Genomic DNA, 13,394 nt, shown 5'->3' on the forward strand with positions numbered 1-13,394 from the left:
AGCGGAGGGAGCGAGCCGGGTGCGGAACCCGGGGCTCCCCCATCCTGTCCCCTGTGTACTCCGGTCTACCACACCTGAACATACTGAAACAGACGGTGTGTTTTGTTTTGTTTTTTATAAAAACCAAGTGTCTTTATTCCTGAATAGTTTAGTATGGCGGTGGGGTCGAAACACCCTCGGAAGAGCCCTGAAACCCAGGGAATCAGCCTAGAGGCCAGTTGGGGGAGTAAAGCGTGCCAGGATCGGCTCCTCCACAGTCCGAGTCCTGCAGGGGACAGGGATCAGGCCAAAAGTCTGGACGAAGGGCTCCGGAGACCCCAAGCCGACGCGCTCCGTTCGTGGGGAGGAGGATGCTCTGGGCGCCTGTGCCGCGGCGGGTCCTTAGACGGCGACTCGCCCGAGGCTGGGGTGCCCGGGACCGCCGCCCCGCTGGCTCTTTGGCCGGCGTAGACACTTCGGGCGGGTCGGCCCGGCCCCGTCTACTACTGTTCTAGTTCCAGGTCCCCGTAAAGCAGGGCCCCGCTGAAGATGGTGAGTGGCTCCTCCGAATGCGCCAGCTGCCCCATGACCAGGTCGATGCAGACCGTGTCCCCAGCCTGCAGCGGCAGGATGAGGCTGAAGACGCCCAGGGCGCCAGGGCTGGGCTGACTCTCGGCCACCGGCTTATTCTCCAGGCCCTCAGGCTCGTAGCCACCGGAGTCTATGCGGGCCACGCCCAGGTTGGAGCGGGACAGCACAGCCTCCACTTTCTCGTGCCGGTGCCCAGTCAGCACCGCGCTCAGCAAATAGCGGCCGGGCAGTGGCGCTGTGAACACGCCTGGGGACAAGGATGGCAGTCAGTTGGAGAGACAGGTGGCAGAGGCCCTGAATGCTTCCAGACCCAGAACTCCTGGACTAGGGAGGGACCTGCTGGGTCTTTTCACCTCTCTTCCACCCGACTGTAAGCTCCACGAGGGCAGGGGGTTTTGCATTCGGTTCACTACCGCATCCCCAGCACTCAAAACAGTGGCCTGGGCAAGAGCTGGCCCCCAGTAAAGAGCTGTTGAACCAATGGCTCCTCCCCCTCCCCACCCCAGCGCTCAGCCCAAGCTGTGGTAAGAACGAATAAATGAAGGAAAGAATAAGGCTCTCCCCAAACCAGAGCATGAAGAGGTTCACCTTGTCTGAAGGGGCAAGAATGAGAACATGTCACTGCATAGCCTCCCCAGCGCCCAGCCAGCCCAATCCCAGGCTTACCGGTCTCTGGATCATAGTAGTCCCCATCGTTGAGCAGGACTCTGTCAAAGGGTACTGTGCCTGGTTCAGACCTGGGCAAACTCAGGGCAGCTGAAAACGCCACCCGGGGCACAGGGGCTGCTGGTGCCCCCTCCACTCCTGAGTGGGGTCGGGTGGGTGTCAGAGTAGATGCTCAGTGCAGAGCTGCCTAGCCCCCTTCCCCTCCTGGGTCTCACTCCCTCAAGACTGCCTGAGGCCTTCCGTCCTCCAACCCCTAGTTCAGTTCCCCTCCCCCCTGCATCACATGAGAACTTACCCTGTTCACCTTGGGGACCTGTGGGAAGAGGAAAGGGAGCAGTGAGAAGAAGTAGGGCAGGTCTCGCTAAGTCACTTGGCAAACATCTGCTGAGTCTGTCCTGTCGTACTAGTTGCTATGCAGACTTCAAAGCAGGAACGGGGTACTAAGAAAAGGAGGGATAGGTCCACTCTGTTCAACTGCTAGGCCATAACCCTTTAGCCTCCAGCCTTTCACACTCGACACAGGCCTTGTAGGCGCAACCTAGGTCTTCAGTACAGCAGTGAGGCCACCATATCCCATTAGCCAACACAGTGACTGTCCCAGCTCCTAGTCATTTTCCTAGTCACTATCAGCCATCTAGAACTCCCAATTCCTTGCCCCTTTCCCCCTTCCCTGTTAAGTTCAGAGTAGACTGTCAAGCCTGGGGCTACCCAGGGGGTGGTAACCTGGCTGCAGCAAGAATCTCAGCCCACGTACCTGGTGGTCCAATGGGCCCCTTTTGTCCATCCTTGCCAGGAAGTCCTGGAGGTCCAGCAGGGCCTGGGGGTCCCTGTACTCCAGGAGGCCCTGGGGGCCCAGCCTCACCTTCAGGCCCTACAGTGACAAACATAAGTTGAAGGAGGGCCATATGAGCAATTCCCAAAGGACAAAGAGGGTGGTGGCTCCATGGACAAGCTGATGGGACCCCTTACTGCCCATGCTGATACCTTGCTGGCAAAGCAGTACCCCACCTCCACCCACAGGCCTGTCTGAGCTGCCAGAAGAGGGCTGGGAGCTGGGACCTTGGAAAATCTCTTGTGGATAAAACAACCCTGGGACAGTGGTGGGCCTGCAATTTTTGCTGGGTAGAGCAAGGAGAAAGTAGATGAGGTTAAGACAGCTGTTGTGGGGGCTGGGGAAGGACTTGAAAGGGATACCCCCACCACCCCGGGTCTCCTCTTGCCCCCTCACCAGTGAGATCCTTCAGGCTGAGCTTGTGAAGTTGGTCCTCCAGGAGTAGCAGGGAGCTGTTCAGGGCACTGAGCCGCCTGCCCAGGCCCGCCTGCCCCCCCAGCAGCTTCTCCAGCAGTGCTGCCTGTGTCTGGCTAGTGCTGTTGGTTTCCCGTAGCCCGGCCCAGAGCCCAGCCACATGTCTGGAAAGGCCCTCGCGTAGGCCCTGTAGTCCCCCAGCCACTGTGTCCAGCCGCTCACAGACTCCCTCAAGACGGCCCAATCGCCCCTCTAGGCTGGGGCACTGGCCAGCCTGTGCCTGTCCCTCTTCCAGGCTTCGGAAGCGCTCTTCACTCTCCGTAACATGCTCTGTGGCCTCCTGCTGCAGCCTGTTAATCTCAGAGATGATGCGGTCTTTGGTGGCTCCCAGGTCAGCCAGATCAGCTCCCTGGCCCTCCACGGTAGTCTGGAGCTCATGCAATGAGTCATTGAGGGAGCTGAAGGTGAGAATAACCTCGGAGAGCTCTCCTTGCAGGGCCTGTAGGGCTGAGCCTGAGCTGCCCCCAAACACACTGAAGCCATCCAGAGGCCCACGGCTTGGCCCCCCAACACCCGGGCCGGCCCCAGGGCCCCGTGGTGGTAGCAGGGGGCAAGAGCAGCGCTCCACACCATCCCGAAGACGGCCCAGTTCCTCTTGGACGCCACCGCAGGCCCCACAGCCCTCATCCCCACGGGCCTGCAGCAGACCCTCCAGCTGGCCCAGACGTGCAGCTGTGAGATTCAGCTGAAGTGTGAACTCCGCGGCTATCTCATCCTGAGCATCGACACGACCCTGGAGCTGGCCCACAACCCCTTGCAGTCCCTCCAGTGTGGCCTGCCGGGCCTCCCCAGCTGCTCCTACCTTGTGCAGGCCCGAGCCCACCAACCGCAGCTGCGCCTCACTGTCTAGCACCCTGCGCTCCAAGTCACTGAGGATCTTGCTGACCTGGGAGTCCTGCTCCCCTGGAGCCCCAGAGCAGAGCTGCCCACATGCCTGCACAGCCCCTTCCACCTGCTCTTCCAGCAGGTCTAGCCGCCCACCCAGCTCCCCACTCACGTTGGCCAGCAGCCCCTCCAGCTTCTCTAGTCGGCCCCGGGCAGCAGGCAACCAATGGCCCAGTCCCCCAGGATGCCCAGGCCAGCCCTCTTCCTGCTCCTCCGAAGGACCCAGGGTGGAGTTGAATCGGTCCTCCAGGCGAGAGAGGCGGGATGCTAAACTGGTGTAGCCTGGGGGGTGACCCCCATGCCCTGCCGCTCCTTCCAGCTCAGTGCCGCGACGCCCGCTCAACACTGTCACCGAGCCAGCCACAACCTCCAGCCTCCGCTCCAACTCTGCCAGTCGCCGGCCCAGCTCCGGTGGGCAGCATTCCTGAGGTGGCCTACGGCCCAGGATCTGCCCTGTGAGCTGCCGCTGCCCCTCCTCCACAGAGGCCAGAAGTTTCTCCAGTGCTCGAAGCCGCTCCCTGTCCTCTTGCTGCTGCCGGCGGAAGCCATCCAGCCCTGACAAGCACACAGAGCAGGACTCCTGCAGCCGCTGCTCCAGCTCCCGCAGCAGATCCTCACTGTGGCCAGGAGGGGCCGGGGCTGGGTCCAGGACCCTGCTGCCACTGCCACCACCACCACTACCGTGATGGTTGTTGAGATGACCCAGCTCCTGGTCATGGGTGGAGACGCGGTTGTCCAGGAGCTGCAGCTGCTGCTGGATCTCATGGAGGGTTTCATGCACACCAGGGCGGGCAGCTGCATCTGCTGGCTGCTGCCTCCCATTAAAGGCCGTCTCCACAGCCCTCTGGACATCTTCAGCCAGGCGCCCACTCAGTCCCTGCAGGACACCCCGAAGGCCCTGCAGTTCCTTTGTCAGGCTCTGTACCTGCTCCTCCAGCTGCTGCACCTTCTCTGACTCCCCAGGACCTGGCAGAGAAGGGAAGGCATAAGGCAGTGGGGCCGGACCTCAGAGCTCAGTGCCTACCTCCTAGGTCCAGCTCCCCAGCTCCAACAGGAGGTCAGAGGTCCTAGCTGATTCAGCCACCCCTTTGCTGGATGATTTGGGCAAGAAGGAAACTCCCATTCACTACATGCCTCTAGGACAAATCTTTCCCTCTTACAACAGCTCCATTGGGCAGCTATCATTAGCTCTTCCCATTTTGTAGAATGAGAAACCAAGGACCAGAGAGATTAAGTAATTGGGCTGTGGATTACAAGTGTAATGAATGGCAGAGGCAAGCTTCAAACCCAAGTCATCCACCTGACCACCGAGCCCATGTCCTTCCCACTGTCCAGAGGGCCTCTTAACCCTATGGAATCTGTTTCCTCATCTGTGAAATAGGCATGACACTATGTTGCTCCCTCAGGACAAGGGAAATGGGAATGTGGGGGAGGCACTGCATGACAGTGGCTTCTCCTGGACAGCGCCTCTCTGCAACACCACGGGACAAACAATGTTCCATGGCAAGCCTGCGGGGGCTCAAGGTGGATGCGGGCACAGTTGGCCAGAAGTTCCTGTTTCTATAATTACATCATGGCTATCTCGCTGGCAGGCAAACACAGCACATCTGCAGCGCCCATCACACACACACACACACACACACACACACACACACACACACACACACACACACACACACACACACACACACGGGAAGGCAACAGGGACTGCTGCATTCTGGGACCTGCAGTCTCCAGAGGCCACGGAGAGGCCTGGGACCTGTAGTCGGTTGCAGTGCATGCTAGGACTTGTAGTCTCAACTGTCTACCCCTTTGGACCAAGCTTCCCGAAGGAATTCCCCCTTCCTCCTGCAGCTGTTCCCAACTAGGAAGTATGTTGGCCACATGTGGGCGTGCGTGAGCATATTCCCTTATTCACTTTCTCTGCCTTTTTCTCTTGGTCTCTTAATCTCTCTGTCTCTGTTACACACACACACACACACACACACGTATGCGCATGTACGCACGGACAGGGAATCTCAGGGATCTCATTAACGCCCTTCTGTCCCTTTTTTTCTGACTTGGAGCATGGGGTTTTCCCTCAACATCCTGGCTCCACATTTCCCACCCAATACCACCTCCCATTTCTCTCCCCAGGGCTCCCAAACTCACCTTCCCCCCCTAGTCCACTCAGGTGGCTGCCCGCACTGGAGCCAGAGAGGTTAGGGCGGCCAGGCCGGGGCCGGGGGCGTGGTGTGGTAGGTGCAGGACCCAGCGCTGGGGCAGGACTCTCAGCACAGTCATCACCCCCGTACCCCTGACAGCACCTCCACTCCATATCCGTCACTGTTTTGTAGGCCACACGGTAGCGAGGGCGGAGGAAGCTGCGGTACCTGGGAGAGGTAGAGGGAGGGCTCTTTACGCCTCCCTGTACTGTCAGTGACCCTGGCCCCTGTCCTCAGAGATGGGCAGCTGCTGGTGGGCAAGACCTGTCCCTCAGGCTCGGTTCCCCTTACTGTCCAGCATGTGGCCTTGCTCAGTTGACAGCTGTCAGCTTGTTGGCCAAGGGCCAAATCCCTATTCTTCCCCGCCTTGTCCAGTGCTGGAACCTTGAACTCCTCTCCTTGAGCATGACCCAGCCAAGAGAAGGAATTTGGGGGCTGGCAGGGTAGTCTAGGTAAGTGTGCCCTCAATATCCCACCAAACTGTTGCCTCAGCATCTCCTCAAAATGGCTCTGACTGAAGCCCCTGGTCCGGCCCCTTGCCACGATTACTTGCTTTGTACAAATTCCCTTAGTTGGCTGGTTGCCTATGATCCTAGCCCAGCCCCCACCAACTACCCATTCCCCAGCGCTGGGGCTCACATCATGGTGCGGTGACACTGGGTCTGGCCCCAGCCACAGGCCGGGATCTCGCGCTTGATGAAGGTCTCCACTCCATCCTCAAGGACACAGCTCACTGTCCGAGTCACCACGTAGGCACACCAGTTCCTGCAGGCACAACCCCACCTGGGCCCGAGGGCCAGAGACACACGCCCCAGAGGAGGGCCCTGAGGCTACCAGAGGTGCTGAGGGAGGGTCAAAAGATGAAGGGCCCCTGGGGACCAGGGGGAGCCGGGGCTTTGGCAGGGGCAGCTCCCCCCACGCCTTCCTGTACGGACGGAGTCAATGAAGACTTTTCAAGACAGGAGAAGAGGCACAGAATGGAAAACCACAACTACAAAAAGTTGATCCATGGCTGGGGAGGGGGTCCTGGGGAGCCTCTGAATCCGCACATTCATTCGTTTCCCTGTCTGAATCCCCAGCTTGGCGTGGCCTGTATGAGCCGGCTGGCTGGGGCCCTCTGGTGATTCTTTGGGTGCTGGCTTCCACCCACCCCTCAGGGGAGAGGACCGGGCAGGCAGGGGTCCAGCTCAGGGTTAAGCAGAGAATAAGCCATTGATGGGCCCTGTCCCCCGCGGGGTTTGCAGTTCTACACTCTTGGCCCCATTCATGCTGGCCTCTGATCTGTGCCCGGCTGGAGACCCGAAGGGAGAAGAGCAGGAGTGGTGTTAGAATCATGGATTGCTAGATGGGCCGAGGAAGCCCTAGACAGGAATAAAAGGTCGGCCCGAGGATCCCAGGCTGGTACGCAGCTGGCCGGAAGGCCTGGCCCATGCCACTCAGGGTAGTTTCCCCTGGCACCTAACTGCAGGTCCCATGGGGTGGACATGGGAGCCAATCCTATGAGTTTAGATGGGGGACCTATCTATGCAGGGGGGCCCTGGAAATACCCGGCAGGAAGGTGGGCGTGTGAGGAGCCATCTGATGGATGGGCTTCCTCTCCCGTTCTTCCCTGCATTGGCAATACAGGAGAGGGTAGCCAAGGCGGGGCAGGGCCGGGATACCCACCTTCTGACCCACCCTCCTACCCAGCCTTGGGCTGGGACCCAGACTCTTACCTGTGGCGGCTGGCAGGCCGGGGGGCACTCTGGGCCTGGGGACCACCAGGGCTGAGGGCCCCGCCGTTCCCCATGTAGAGGCTGTAACCACGAGGCGGGTAGCTAGCTGCCGCCACAACTGTGGTCAGCAGGCAGCAGAGATAGCAGCTCCAGAGGGGCCTGGGGGCCATGGTGGGGGTGCTCCGCTGTGGCCCTCAGAGGCACATCCCGCCTGACCACTGGCGCCTCTGCTTGGAGTGGGGATGCCCGCTGCTCCAAGTTAGGTCCTGTCCCCAGCTTCCTGCCGGCAGCCCCCAGCCACTCGCCTCCTCCTTGGCCTCCTGGCCTGACCCGCCTCCCCCTCCCCTTTCTTCCTCAGGCTCCCGTCTGTGCTTCCCTCGGTTCCTTCCGCTCTCCTCTTCTCCACCTCTGAGGGGAGTTTGTTCTCAGTGCCCCCGGCCTCCAGTGCCTAGTCCCTGCCCCTCTCAGATGCTGCTTCCTGGGCCTCCGCCCCCTTGCCCCAGCTGGCCTGCCTCTGGTCCCCTATCTGTTTTCCCCAATGACCGGATCCTGGGGGTGACAGGACTTTACCCCTGTGACGGTCCAGAGGCGCTAGAGTGGCTGTGTGGGGCGGGCCCTGGCCTCCCGCCTCTCGCTCTTGCTTACTCCCCTCCCTTCCCCCCTGTCTGGCTGGCGGTCCAGCCTCCCCGTTCCTCCCCCCACCTCTCCAACCATCGTGCGCCACATCTGCTTCTTGTTAACTCCGGGAAAAAGAGGGGAAAAAAAAAAGGAAAAACAGAGAAATGTGGAGTTGCCGCCGGGCTTGGGGCCAGCCTCTCAGACGGGCCACATGGAGCAGAGCCGGGGCCAGGGCTGGGGAGGAGGCCCAGGGCTGGCTACTTAGACGGGGAACGGGAGCTGGAGCCACAGCTCTCCTGGGGCTAGGGGAGGCCTCCCCTGAGAGAGAAGACCTGAGAGAGGGGCCTAGAGGGGAGAGGAGGAGGGAGGACTGTAATAGGAGAACGGGCCTGGAGGGCTCAGCAGGACATCACTCACCATCCAGTCCAGCTCTCTCCTTTTTATAGATACGAAAAATTGAGGCCCAGAGCGGGAGAGTAACTTGCTCAAGGTAACACAGCACATCAACAGCAGGGCTGAGATTAGAATTTAAATACCTAGGTCATGACTTGGGAGAAAGAAGGCGGATAGGAGAGAAGGTGACAGGGTCAAGTAGAAGAAGGAAAAGGAGGCAGGCAGGAAATTCAGAGAAGCCAGAAAAGGAAAAAAGGAATCTGGAAATGGGGGAGCAGCCTTCTGTCAAGTATGGAGAGGACATGGACAAGAGGAGAAAGACTCATTCTTAAAAGGCCAAATGAACATGGGTCCCAGGCTTGTCTTAGTGAGTGTCAGGCCATAAGTTGGGGAGGGGAGGGAGGTATCTATACAGAAAATAGGGCCCTATCTACATAGAAAAGGAAGTCACTCCCTAGCCTGGAGGCAAGTCTGATATGATAGCCTCTGTAGCAGGCAAGGAACTGTCAGACTCAACAATTTACCTGATCCTACAGCTCCTCCTGAGATCTCTGAATCTGTCAGTTGCCCCCTCTTCACCACCTGGCCCTCAGCGTTGTGTTCTGGACCAGGTCTCCCTGTGTGGTGAGACGCTTGTGAGAATGAAGAGAAAGTACTAGATGAGAGCGCTGTGTGCCAAGCACTGTGGAGGCACCCAGGTAGCATAGGCAAATATAAGACTCAGCAAGGAGCAGCTGGGGCTGTCGGGGAATGAGACACAAGGTCAAGAACAGAAAACTAACACAGAGTAGGACAGACAGGGTGCCAAGGCGGGCAGACAAATGAACGAGGTGTGTTCTGGGTAAGAGGAGGGGAAAGACAGTTGGCTGCTGGGGGAGTCAGAGAAGAGCTGTTGGGAGAGGTAGAACCTGAACAGTGTTGGGGGTAAAAATTGAAGAATAGAGAGTGAGGGGAAAAATTTCAGGTTGGGGAAAGTGGTCTGCCTCGGTTTTCTCATCTGTAACGTTTGAATAATAATAGTACTGAGGACTTCAAAGAACTTTAGCATCATAACTTGTGGCCCCAAATTTGGATTTTTGCAGCTTGAGCTCTGAAGCTGCCCTTTTGGGCTCTGAAACTGCCTGCAGAGCCAGCAGCAGCCCCCGTGCTGATTGTACTGTTTAATAAATTTTACTCCTTGCATCGCTGTTAAATAATACTCCCGGTACTATAGTTGTGTGACCAAAGACAGCCTTTTTGTTCTCCAGGCCTGGGCTGAAACTAGGACTTGATAAATGCTTAATCATATATTACCCATTGTTCTCACCTTACAACTCCACTTGCTGGATCACTGAGTCATCCAACTACAGAAAGTCCAGTGGCCCCCACCAATCAGAAAACAAATGATGTAAGTTTATGATCTCGTTTCCCCTAGCAACCCATCTTTAATCACATCAGCTCTTGCAACTTTTGTCTTTATAACCCTGCCCTATTCCCTCCATTTTGGAACATATTTTCTGTTTATACTGAGGACTACGTTTCCTGGTTTGCAAACCATTACCTGAATAAGCTCTCTTCAAGTTTCTTTTAAAAGGTGTCTCCAGATTTTTGTTTACAGTATCCTCCTTCCTAGGTTTGTGAGGATTAAGTTAATACACGTAAAGCATTTAGAATAGTGCCTGGTATGTGGTAAATGCTCAGTACGTATTAGCTCTTATTTTTGTGTCAGGAAGAAGTGGCACAAAAAGAGAAGTCGAATGTGGAAAAATTAGGGAGAGGCTTGGATGACTGGTTAAGAGCTTGGGTTACAAGGTTTTGAGTACGGGGTTAATACACATGCAGAAAGCACTGTTGGCAAGAGCAATGGGCACGGTGTTAGGGCACAAGGATGCTAGGTCCAGCAGTGCCACTAAGTGTAGTGCTATCACTTTGAGCAAGCCCATGATTCCACTGGGGGTCTGTTGCCTGTTGTCCAAGGCCCCTTCCAAATTCTACGTTGCAAAGATGAAGACCTGGAAAAGGAGGCTGTGACAGCTTGGTGACTACCTGGGTAATGAGGAACCTGATAGAAGGGGATACCAGAGAAGATTCCAGGGCTCTAGCAAGGATGGGTAAGTAGAGAAGACGAGCAGGTTTGGAGAAATGAAAGATGACCTTAGTTTGGATATACAGGCATACCTTGTTTTATTGGGCTTCACAGGTGCTGCATTTTTACAAATTAAAAATTATACAAATTTTTACAAATTCACTTTCTCCACCAGCAAAAAGATCACGGCTCTCATTATTGCGATACTCACTTTATTGCGCAGTCTGGAACGGAACCTGCAGTATCTCTGCAGTATGCCTGTACTGAGTTTAAGGTGGTAACACATCTCAATGGAAATAAATGTCCAGGAGATGGTTAGAAATGTGGGTCTTGATTCTGGGAACCATTTGTAGAGCAATAATTGAAAAACATGATAACAGATGCCACCAAATCTTCAATGTCACTCTGAGGTCCTATGGCCCAGAACATGATCCTGATGGCGGAAAGCAATGTTGGTGAAAGGAAGCACTGGAACCAACAGAGATGGAAATTTGTGGCTGCCCCGCAGAGGTGTAGGGATCGGTACACAGGGAGATTTGAAGGAAATGGTTCTAGGAGACCCTGATTTCAAAGTGGCTGTCAGTGGAAGGCTGCGGCTTTGTCCCTGGTCTCCGCATCAGTTCTTGGCCCTGGCCCTGGCAGGAAGCCAACCCACTTCCTCTCTTGGTGGCCCTGGCTACTACTATAGGGTTTTTTTTTCTCTGCTCTTCCCCCTTTTCTCTCCCTTCACGGGGCCTTTGGCAACCTGAAAAGTCATCCCAGTCATCTTGTCACTGCCCAGTTGTCACCCATTCCTTCGCCTGCCCCCTTAAGTTTAAAAATTGGTTGTATTTTAAGTACCTCAAGTAAAAATGTCTTTGAAATACAATTGCAGTAGGTTGCATTTCATTTAGTCCTGCAATTAGGAGCCAAGACCTGGAGACTGACATGAATGTCTGTGAGATCTCAGATAAATTCATGGCTCTGGGTTCCCTGGGGAGGCCTGAGGTGTTGGGCAAGCAGGCTGCAATGGAGACTAAGCTTAGGGAGAATGCAGTGGTGGCTGCGGTGGTGGTGATTGGCAGATAGCCACACATTTCTAAAGCAATTGGCAAGAGAATTCCTGAGATCAAAAAAGGCTAAGTCCTGGGGCACTAAGACAATATCTATTTTTTAACCTCTCCAAGATGCGGGATTTCCAAGTTAGTCCCAATGGGAAATCTTGGCTATACTAGGCAAACTAACTCATTCAGTCAACCATCACTGGCTGAGGAACGAACTCATGTCCCAGGGCCAGGACAGCCAGGGGGCACTAGCAGTAGAACATTTTATGTCTAACACTGTCAGAGGACTGAATATTGGGAGGGAAAAATACGAATTGGGCCTTGGGTCATGTAAACCCAGATAGGGACTCGAGCTTGTGGGGGGACTCACGAGCAAAAATCCACTCATCCTCAATTGTATACATTTCCTTTTCCTTCCAACTCTTCCTACAAGTACAATACTTTAGGTGCCAACCTCCCTGGACTCAGGGTCCAGTCCCCTTTTTCTAGGTCTTGTTGGTTTTTTACTCCTGAGTCTTATCCTTCATATTTTTTCCTTGAAAATATCATACGAATCACCAGGACTATGTTTCACATACCTGTCCCACTCCAGATCCTCTCCCTCCTCTCATTCCTCCCAGGGTGAGGCTTTGCCTGTGTCATTTCCCATATTCTTCCCTCCAACCTTTTTTCGAGCTTTATTAATTCTTAGTTGAGTCTAGTTTTGTCCTGGAGACCATTTTTTAGTTTCAGTTCTTCAGGCACTAGGCCAAATGACCCATTCAGCGCTGATAAAGTCTCGCTGACCTAGGCACAGGAAATTCTGGGAAGTGGAGGATATTTCTAGATGGTTCCAAAACAAATCCTTTTCTTTTTGTCTCTGGCCCAGGACAACCTACTGACTCCACAATCTGACATGGAGTATGGAGGAAAGAGGATCAAGTGACACTGTCTCTAACATGCAGAACCTTGATAGTATCAATTTCCTTCTGGGCCTCAGTTTCCTTCTTAAAAAAAATGATCTTGAAGGCACTCATCAGCTCTGACAGTTTAGGATACTTGGCATCTGGCTCAGCTGGTCTCAGGACAGCCTTGGAAATCTGAAGCACCTCATGCCATTTGCAGTCTAGAAAGTCTGCTTTCTAGGTTCTAGTTCTGGAGATCTAGTTCTGTTCCAACAGATCTTAGTGTCTGTTTGGACTTGGATCGGCTTCAAATGTCTAGGAGACACAAAGCTAAATGTGTATAATCCCTTCAGACCTAGACCCACCTTCTCCCAGAGCAGAGCTGGGAACACACTGCTCACTGAGGGATACATGAGGGAGTTCACATCTGGGGTTTCACTGTTCCATGGAGGGGATATAGGCTTGGGATTCTAAATAGTAAATACTTCTGGGAAATACTTGCCGGGGGCTAAGGGTGAGTGGGGGAAGCCAGGGGAACTACAGACTACTAAAGGCAGAGACTGAGCTTAGGAGTGACTGGGCTGGAGCACGGAGGACAAACTGCTGATGGTCTCAGGCCAGGGAAGGCCACTCTAGGCTAGTGCACCCCAGTTCACTCTGCACACACGCAGCAAGTTGGTCCCCTGACCCAGCTGTTCCAGCCCCATAGAAGCTCCTGTAGTTTTCTTTGGCTCAGAGAAGCAGAGGCGTCCCCTGAGCCCTGGCCCCCCTCTACCGCAAAGCAACTGGCTTCCATTACCCCTGACAGCTCCAGAGCAACAGCCCAACCCAGCCAGCCCCCGGCCCCAGCCCTGGCTCAGTGCCGTTCCCTTTTATGGAGAAGCTGAGGGAAAGCAAGGCGTGAGGGGGGAGTACTTTCTGGCCGGGCAGAGGGTTGTAAAGCCCGAGTGCCTCTCCCCTCACCAGAGACCCTCGGACATCTACCCATAGTCATCTTTCTTCTCTCATCCACAACCCACTCTGCTCCGAACCCACCACCCCTCTT

General features: G+C 55.5%; 1 protein-coding gene across 1 annotated transcript; it reads right to left on the minus strand.

Moving 5' to 3' along the window:
- Positions 1-81: 81 nt before the first annotated feature.
- EMILIN1 (elastin microfibril interfacer 1) lies at positions 82-7,949 on the minus strand. The gene is made up of 8 exons (XM_019639474.1): positions 7,347-7,949; positions 6,271-6,396; positions 5,579-5,799; positions 2,465-4,393; positions 1,991-2,107; positions 1,532-1,549; positions 1,237-1,374; positions 82-817 (listed from the first exon to the last, which is right to left on the minus strand). The coding sequence occupies exons 1-8, from the start codon at positions 7,514-7,516 to the stop codon at positions 483-485; spliced, it is 3,054 nt and encodes a 1,017-aa protein (XP_019495019.1). The 5' UTR covers positions 7,517-7,949; the 3' UTR covers positions 82-482.
- Between the last annotated feature and the right edge of the window lie 5,445 nt (positions 7,950-13,394).

Source organism: Hipposideros armiger, unplaced genomic scaffold, assembly GCF_001890085.2.
Source record: "Hipposideros armiger isolate ML-2016 unplaced genomic scaffold, ASM189008v1 scaffold_0, whole genome shotgun sequence".
NCBI lineage: Eukaryota > Metazoa > Chordata > Mammalia > Chiroptera > Hipposideridae > Hipposideros > Hipposideros armiger.

Coding starts and splice junctions, on each gene's coding strand:
- EMILIN1 (XM_019639474.1), bottom strand. CDS start 7,516: ATGGCCCCCAGGCCCCTCTGGAGCTGCTATCTCTGCTGCCTGCTGACC. Junction 4,394..5,578: donor GAGTGGACTAGGGGGGGAAG/GTGAGTTTGGGA, acceptor CTTCTCTGCCAG/GTCCTGGGGAGTCAGAGAAG. Junction 818..1,236: donor CTACTATGATCCAGAGACCG/GTAAGCCTGGGA, acceptor CCTTGTCCCCAG/GCGTGTTCACAGCGCCACTG.